This window comes from Galendromus occidentalis, unplaced genomic scaffold (assembly GCF_000255335.2).
Source record: "Galendromus occidentalis unplaced genomic scaffold, Mocc_1.1 scf7180000077483, whole genome shotgun sequence".
NCBI classification, from domain to species: domain Eukaryota; kingdom Metazoa; phylum Arthropoda; class Arachnida; order Mesostigmata; family Phytoseiidae; genus Galendromus; species Galendromus occidentalis.
This window is the reverse complement of record NW_003805471.1, coordinates 127,124-135,102: the sequence shown is the minus strand read 5'-3', so window position 1 is coordinate 135,102 and position 7,979 is coordinate 127,124. Positions and strand designations below refer to the sequence as shown.

General features: G+C 50.2%; 1 protein-coding gene and 1 pseudogene across 1 annotated transcript; both read left to right on the top strand.

Annotated features, from left to right (window-relative positions):
- The first annotated feature begins 481 nt into the window (after window positions 1-481).
- LOC100900211 (asparagine synthetase domain-containing protein 1-like) lies at window positions 482-2,530 on the top strand (annotated as a pseudogene).
- Window positions 2,531-4,498: 1,968 nt separating this feature from the next.
- Window positions 4,499-6,209, top strand: LOC100900068 (uncharacterized). Its single transcript, XM_018640334.2, has 4 exons — window positions 4,499-4,757; window positions 4,888-5,169; window positions 5,249-5,551; window positions 5,646-6,209. The coding sequence occupies exons 1-4, from the start codon at window positions 4,587-4,589 to the stop codon at window positions 6,207-6,209; spliced, it is 1,320 nt and encodes a 439-aa protein (XP_018495850.2). The 5' UTR covers window positions 4,499-4,586.
- Window positions 6,210-7,979: the final 1,770 nt, after the last annotated feature.

The following is a 7,979-nucleotide window of genomic DNA, read 5'->3' as shown; positions in this document are numbered from 1 at the left end:
ACGAGAAAACGCTCGCGGAGTATAAGTTCTTTTCAGAGGGGCAACCGGACTGGATGACGGTAAATGACGGTGAATGACGGTGAATGTCGGTGAAAGACGGTGAATGACGGATCATTTTCGGCGTTTTCTCGTTTTTCGAAATAATCTCGAAAACGGCTGCATATTCGAGGAGAAGTCTCATGGGTCATATTGTTCTTTCTGACAAGACCTTCCATAAAGCTCAGCATGATTTCCTCCCGTAGTTGCCACTGTTCAACTCCTCAAGCGCCGAGGACCTGACTCCTGGTCGACATAATCCCTGGACATCGATTCCACGGTGCTGACTTTTTACGCCGCAGTTTTGAGTCTGAGAGGTGATGGCCTGGAATCTCAACCGCTCCGGAGCGAAGAGGGCCATCTGTGTTTCAACGGAGAGATATACGGGGGTCTCGAGGTATTTGCTATTTTTTTTGGTGTTCGCTGGGCGGGATCAGGTTCCACCATGCAGGTCGAATCCACGCAGCAATTACGAATTCGTGCAGAGGTAGCTAAGAGTACATTTCGCTTCAGAAGTGGACGATATCCTCGATGCAATCTTTCCAGGCCAGTATCTAAGCGGTTCCGACTCATTGCAGTCGACATCGCCCGAGCAGTCAGACTCTCGAGCGCTTTTCCAAGCCTTCAAAGGGACTCAATCGCTCGAGGGCATTGCTCAGAACATTGAGAGACTCCGGGGACCGTGGGTATTGTCCTATTCCTGTTCGAGAACGGGAAAACTCTTATTCGGCTGCGATGTTTTCGGTCGGAGATGTCTCCTGGTGCGGAAGACCTGGTGTGGATTTAGCTTACATCGGTGGCGTGTCCAAAAAGCTCATCTGAGGTTCGTTCTTGAACTCCCGATCGGTCAGACCGCTTCTCAAAACCCAACGCATCTCATTGCAAGTTGGGAATCTCATCTGAATCTTTTCATTGCGGCGATCTGCAGGTCTGGCAAGAGATTCCTGTTCGTGCGATCTATGTGTACGATGTGAACGATTCATCTTTCCCCCTAATAGAATGGGAGCACTCTCCAACAGGGGAGCTCTTCCACAGCTTCGCTCCGTGCAGTAATCTTGAGGACGTCCAGATACTAGAGTGAGTGACGAGATTCGTCATGCGAAGCGAAATGGCATTCTGAAACGATCACGCTCACAAATCTGACTCGAATATCTCACTGTACTCTGCTCTTCTTCAGGTTAAAAATCGCTTGCCCTATCCGACTACCCCTGAATCGTAGTCTCGAAAACCTGGAAATCATGGACGGCGGTCTGGCGCAAAAACTCGATTCCTTGAGTGAGAAATTTGGGAACGCGATCGAGAGTCTCCGCGTAGCGTTCCGGAGGGCTGTGGTGACTCGCATCGAAAATATCCCGGAGCGACATCGGTCGGTATTACTTCAGCCCCTTGAAGTTCCCAACCCATACACCGGTGACGGGCCGGGATCTTCCTCATTCACACCGGTTTTGACGCTAGGAAAACTTTATTTTCCAGAGACCTGCCGATTGGAATACTCTTCTCTGGAGGGATCGATTCTGCGGTCATAACAGCTTTCGCTATGCAAACCTTCCCTCAGAAGAAATTCGATCTCATCAATGTCGCCTTTGAGCACAAAGATTCCCACGGCGTTGCATCGTACCAATCACCGGATCGTCAATCGAGTATCGAGGCTTTTGAAGAGCTCCGAGTTTTGAATGGTCAACTAAAATTGATTTGCGTCGACATACCGCATGAGAAGGTCGAATCAGCCAAGCTCGAATGCCATATTGCGAATTTAATTCTTCCGATGAACTCCGTCTTGGACGAATCCATCGGTCTCGCGCTGTGGTTCGCTGCGGGAGGCGAAGGCTACGACTTCCACTCGAAGGAGCCCCACCGATGCATGTACAAGGTTCGTTCAGTAATGGTGGAAGTGTTGCCCTATCAGGGTGTATTCAGCCAAAGTACTAGAGATATAGGAATATTTCTCCGAGATCGCATTTCCCTTTTCTGCTACCTCCCCGAGCTTGATCGACTCAGTCATCGGTCACTCCCAATAGCAGAGTAGGTACGATGAGTTTCCTGAATCCTAAGCCTGAAAACCCCTCCAGGTACTTCTCGTCGGGATGGGTGCCGACGAGCAACTGGGTGGCTATTCGCGTCACGCAGCAAGTTTCAAGGAACGTGACTGGAATGTTCTCCTGGATTGTATTGCTCAAGACATCGATAGGATCTCGTGGAGGAATATGGGCCGGGACGACCGCGTCATAGGAGATCTCAGCAGGGAAGTGCGGACCCCTTTCCTGGACGAGGACCTTGTCGCCCATTTAAACTCGTTGCCGATATCATTGAAGATGCAGCTCCACCAAAATCATGGAGCAGGGAAAAACTCATCTTGAGATTGCTCGCCCATTCCCTGGGCCTCAAACAGACAGCCTTGCGATCCAAGGGAGCCATGCAATTCGGATCTAGATTTGTTAATTCGTACAATAAGAAGAGAAAGGGTCACGAGTCCTGCCAAGGATCGAGCGAATAAAGACGCAGTAAATCGTCAACAGAGCAACAATAGTACTTTTTCATCGGTGCTTAAAATACACTCTGTACATGGGATCAAAATGACACCGCTTCCGAGGAGCTCCGACGAAGAGATGGGCGTTCATCACGCTCGTCTGACAAAATGGCATTATTGATTGAGGAGGGATGGATGATCGGTTCCGTGCCGTGTACGAGCTGCGTTGGCCCATAGTTGAGCATAAAGTCCAGCGGCTGGATTGAGGTTCTTTCAGCTTGGAAAGTGTCAGGCACAGGTCATTTCGACATTCTGGTCTTCAACTTGCATCACGTCCGAAAATTGGGGACATACATGGAATTAAAATGACACCGCCTCCGAGGAGCTCCGACGAAGATATGGGCGTTCATCACGCTCGTCATACGGAATGGCCTTATTGATTGAGGAGGGATGAACGATCGGTTCCGTGCCGTGTACGAGCTGCGTTGGCCCATAGTTGAGCATAAAGTACAGCGGCTGGATTGAGGTTCTTTCAGCTTGGAAAGTGTCAGGCACAGGTCATCTCGACATTCTGGTCTTCAACTTGCATCACGTCCGAAAATTGGGGTGGGCTCGATAGGGGAGTATGAACCTATCTTAAGTTGCTCGACGACGCTGTTTGAATAAAGACTCGTTTTCGGAGAAAACGGCCGACGATTCAAAGGGGAGCTGACCGGACGATGACCGTCCGCTATCAGTTACAAGAGCGAAGTGGTCTCTCCGGCACGAGCGCGTACGTGCAAGCGATCTCGACCGGGAGAGAAGGAAGGGGGAAAGGAATCGTCGGCTCTATTTATTGGAATACATTTTACCCACGTAGCGGAGCTCCGTGACAGGGAGTGATATCCAACGCTTCCGAATGCTTCGGAGGGTTAGTGTCTCCCTCGCATTAGCTCGGTTAGAATAGAGATGAACTTGTCCTGTCGAAAAAAAGCGCCTTGAGTACTCTCCTCTTCGGAGGATGAAATCGAAAGCAGCAGTCCAGGGATCAAAACTACCTCCTCTTCGACTCGACTCTTCAAAACGTCCACCTCCGCCTGTTTCTCAGCAAGTAGCCTTTCTAAAGAGGCTACTCGCTGAGATTGTTCCCTGATCCGCTCCTTCAGCTCTCCCTTGTTGGGGGACTTCTTTCGGCGGCGCTGGAAAAGACGAACATTTCGGGAAAACTGAATATTTGAGATCTTCTGGAGGCTGGGGGTTGATTGAGTGAAATGCTCATGTGAGCATTCAAGCTCCGAATACTGTATACCGTGCGCTTCAACGGGAACTGGTGGAAGCAATCGTCCGAGGAGTCCGCGGTGGTCTCGGCCTGGAAAATCACACAAAAACATGGGACACCGGACAAAACAAAACGAGAAGATCGGTAAGCCGTGTTACTCACCTTCGGTGGGGGAGGTCGTGACCGCCAACTTGAGCGCACCGAAGATTCAAGCGATTGTGCATTTCGGCGCGAAGTTGATCTGAGCGCGAAGGAGCCTGCAGCGCAGCGTCGATTTGAGCACAACGTACGGTTGAGCGCATGCCATTTTCGGCGCATGCTTCCCGGAGCGCAACGAAAATTTGAGCGCAGTGTCGATCTGAGCGCAGCGTCGATCTGAGCGCAGCGTCGATCTGAGTGCAGCGTTAATTCGAGCGCAGCGTACGGTTAAGCGCACAAAGCCTTGTAAAATTGAGTTTTGAGACTGACTGGGTTTTTAAATCCAGTCAGTATGGCCCCCAGAATATGGCCTAATTCTGGGGGCCTTCTTGCCAATCTCACGTTCATTAATGAGCTTACAGTACTAGGTTTTCATCGATGAGAATTTCCTCGATGGAATTCCCGTGGCGTCGCAAACGCGAGAACTTCACGCTCATTATTCGCAGCACTATATGGCGAACATTCTATAACGAGCTGTCCTGAGCGGAGATGCGCGCATCATAGAAACGTGCACCAAACGACGTCTCGCTGAAATTATCATTCTGCGCGATGTCAACCAAGTGAGCCAGGCTGAGTTCATTCGCGGCAATCGATGCATCTTTTCTCCCGAACCGGTGGAAGCTTAACATGAGCTGCGAAATGCCTCTGAAGTTCGTGACCTCAACCAGAGGTAGGCCAATGCTTTGTGTGGGAGGTTTTGTCTTCCGCAAAGACCGAAGCACGCTTGATAAGACAACGTGGCGTTGCGAGGAGGAAACTTGTCGAGCTCGCATCAGCACCGCGGACGGCACTCATAGTGTGAGTCATAACGGAATCGAGGATCCGCGAAATTTTTATGAAGCATCCAGAACTATTTTGAGCATGAGCCCCCGTGTGACTTAGAGTGGTAGCGACTTTTCGGTCCTTCAAGCCAAGACTTTCCCTCCAGGATCCACCTGAACACATGCACGCCCCGGATTCAGTCGGAATCGATGTCCGCGAGAGATTAGATTGCCTACGTAAATCTGCGGTTCAGAAGACCTACGCGAAGTCGACCGCGTTGGTTGCCGCAGCTGTCAGCGAGGTCAGCTCACGCTCGACGCTGGGCAGTTTGCCGAGACCAGACCTACTCCGAAGACAGGTCTTGCGCGCGAGAAAACGAGAATATTCCCCGATGCATCCGACGAACCCCTTACGAAGAGAAGACTTGGTGATTCCAGATTTTTTGAAGGTATGCGTTTGTATGCCCGAAGATTGCCTTCGTCGAAGTCCTCGACACCTTTCTTCCGTCTATGCTCTCCATGTTACAGATGACCACCAAAGGTGACCCCTTTTTACTGTACGACTCTGGGGAAGGGGACTGCGAAAGGATGATAATCTTCGCCACCCCCGATAATCTCGAGCTACTGAAGACATGCGGCGAGTGGTTCTTAGACGGAACCTTCAAAGTTTGCCCCCTGATTTTTCATCAGATGTACAGCGTCCTCGTGAAGATTTCCGGCTCTCACAAAACTGTTCCCGTCGTGGATTCCTTGATGCCGGGGAAAACATCGAGAACTTACAGACGATTTCTGACAATCCTGACCAGCTTCCTCGATGACTTTCGGCCAGAGGTACTTCACGTGGACTTCGAGATCGCAATGGTCCTGAACTCGAACCACCTTCCCATCAGTCGATATCCTCGGTTGTAATTTTCATTTCAACCAGAGCCTTTGGCGCCACATACAAGCAGACGCCACGCTCCGTGATAAATATCTGCGGGAAAATGATTTCTCTCTGGACGTCCGTATGTTTGCCGCAATCGCCTTTGTTCCGCTAGGCAACGTACAGACTGCTTTCGAAACCTTGTTAGAATCCGAATTCGTCCGAGAGAATAACTATATCCTCACCAATTTCATTAATTATTTCGAAAATACATGGATAGGTCGTCCTCGCAACCCGGCACTTATGAAACCTCAATGGTGGAATGTTCACGAAGCGACGCTTTCCGGGCAAGGCCGTACCAGCAATGAGATTGAAGGATGGCACGCAGCGTTCGCGGGCAGAGTGGGTGTTAGTCATCCGACATTTTTCAAACTCACGGAGCAATTGAGATTCGAGCAAGCCTTGACCGAGTATGCAGTGATCAATTTCCGTGCGAATGGCTCGGAAACTCAACCGAAGAAGAAGTATCGAGATCGCCAAAAGAGACTTCTGAAATTGACATCGTCGTTCGACATCCGCAGAACGATGCAGTTCTTGAATTCAGTGGCCGGAAATATATCATTCTAGTGATTACCGAGGCTTCGATGAGCCATTCACGGAATTGTCCTATCCGTTCATCGAAAGTTCCCGGTGAATGAGGGATTCGATCTAATGTTTGCAAATAAGTTAATCGGCATTGTAATAAACCCTCAAGTTGTGTGAATTGTGCGCTCTAATTCACGCTGGCTCAGATAGTCTCTGCGCTCAAGTTTTCTCCGCGCTTGAATTTACATCGCGCCCGAATCCACAGGCGCTCGACGCTACTCCAAGCTCCAATCTACGTGCGCTCAAGTCTCAAGTGTACTTCGCGCTGAAATCCAGGGCAGCTCGAAACTCCTCTGCGCTCAATGCTACTCTGCGCTCAGATCAACTTTGCGCCGAAATGCACAATCGCTCGAATCTTCGATGCGCTCAGAGTGTATGGCACCGGGGGAGGTCGCGCGAATTCTTCGCGCGACTGAGCACTTCTCGGCTCCTCGGTGGAGCTCGAGAGGTTCCCGGATAGAATCGAATCTATGGAGAACCTCCGTTTCTCCGGAATTCGATTTGCAGATGGACGCTTGGCCCTCGAAGGCCTCGCAGTCGACGGCCCGGCGACCGGGAGTTCGGCTGTCGCGGGCCCCGCGTCCATCTGCAAATCGAATTCCGGAGAAACGGAGGCTCCGTTCGGAATGCTTTGTTCGTTGTTTCCATTAGACATTGCGTCGATGAATTGCTGTTGATTTTGATAGTTATGAACTTCGCGATATCGCCGCTGATGACGATCTTCTCGCTTGTGGGGCTGCGGCTCGGGGAGCTGGTGCTCCTGCTGCTCTTGTCGTCGGTGAGGTTTCTGACGATTTCGTCGTTCTGATCGTCGACTTCGTTGTTGTTGTTGCTGCTACTATCGTTGATACTCTTGAGGTTGCTGTCGCGATCGCTGTTCTCGTTGTTGTCGTTTGACGTTTTCCGGCTGGTCTTCGACTCTACTACAGAGTCGCCATGGAGCGTCCATCGATCAGATGAAGTTGAGCTCTCCTTGACGAACTTGAGTATTAGTGGTGGACTGAGTGAGACAGGCGACGGGGTTTTTTCACGTTGTTTCCTCAATCTACGAAGGGTACTCGTCGCTTTTCTGTGCCTGCGGCGTCGTTTCTCGTAAACGCTGTTCGATGAACTACTGTCACTCTGTGGCGAGCGCTCACGCAGACTCCGTCTCTGCGCCGCTTTCAGACGCACGCTCGTGGTTTTGCAATGGAACTTCTCGCGATCGGCAGCCGTCAGTCGTTGCAGCGTAACGACGGGCTGCAGGTTGAACTTTATTTTCTGTCCGTTGATCACGTAAAAAGTCTCTTTACTTAAAATCCAGAATGAAACCTCCAGCAGTTGAAGCTCGATGAAGGATTTACCGCCTCCGAATGAAGTTAATGATCTTTGCTGGAAAGATGAGCGCGATCGGGCTAATCCTTCATTCCTTTGAGAGATCAGTTTCGTAGACTTATGGACCAGATAGTTTTTTTATTTTATTATAGATTATTTATATTACTTATAAGTACCCTACAGAGGAGGCAACCGGACTTGGAAAAAATTGACGAGGGTCGGTCCCCCATTTCTCTGACCCAAACGGTTCACTTGTCGAGATTATCATATTGAGCCTTCTTGAAGGTCTCATTGAGACGAACAATATGGCCCATGAGACTTATCCTCGAATCATTATGACTCATAATGATATTCAAAGAGTTCGCTGGTTCTACTGCTGACATCAACTCCTGAAAGCGGACCGAGGACGAAATCCTCACATGACACCCGTGACATTCA

Coding starts and splice junctions, on each gene's coding strand:
- LOC100900068 (XM_018640334.2), top strand. CDS start 4,587: ATGAGCTGCGAAATGCCTCTGAAGTTCGTGACCTCAACCAGAGGTAGG. Junction 5,170..5,248: donor TGATTCCAGATTTTTTGAAG/GTATGCGTTTGT, acceptor TCCATGTTACAG/ATGACCACCAAAGGTGACCC. Junction 5,552..5,645: donor TCGATGACTTTCGGCCAGAG/GTACTTCACGTG, acceptor CATTTCAACCAG/AGCCTTTGGCGCCACATACA.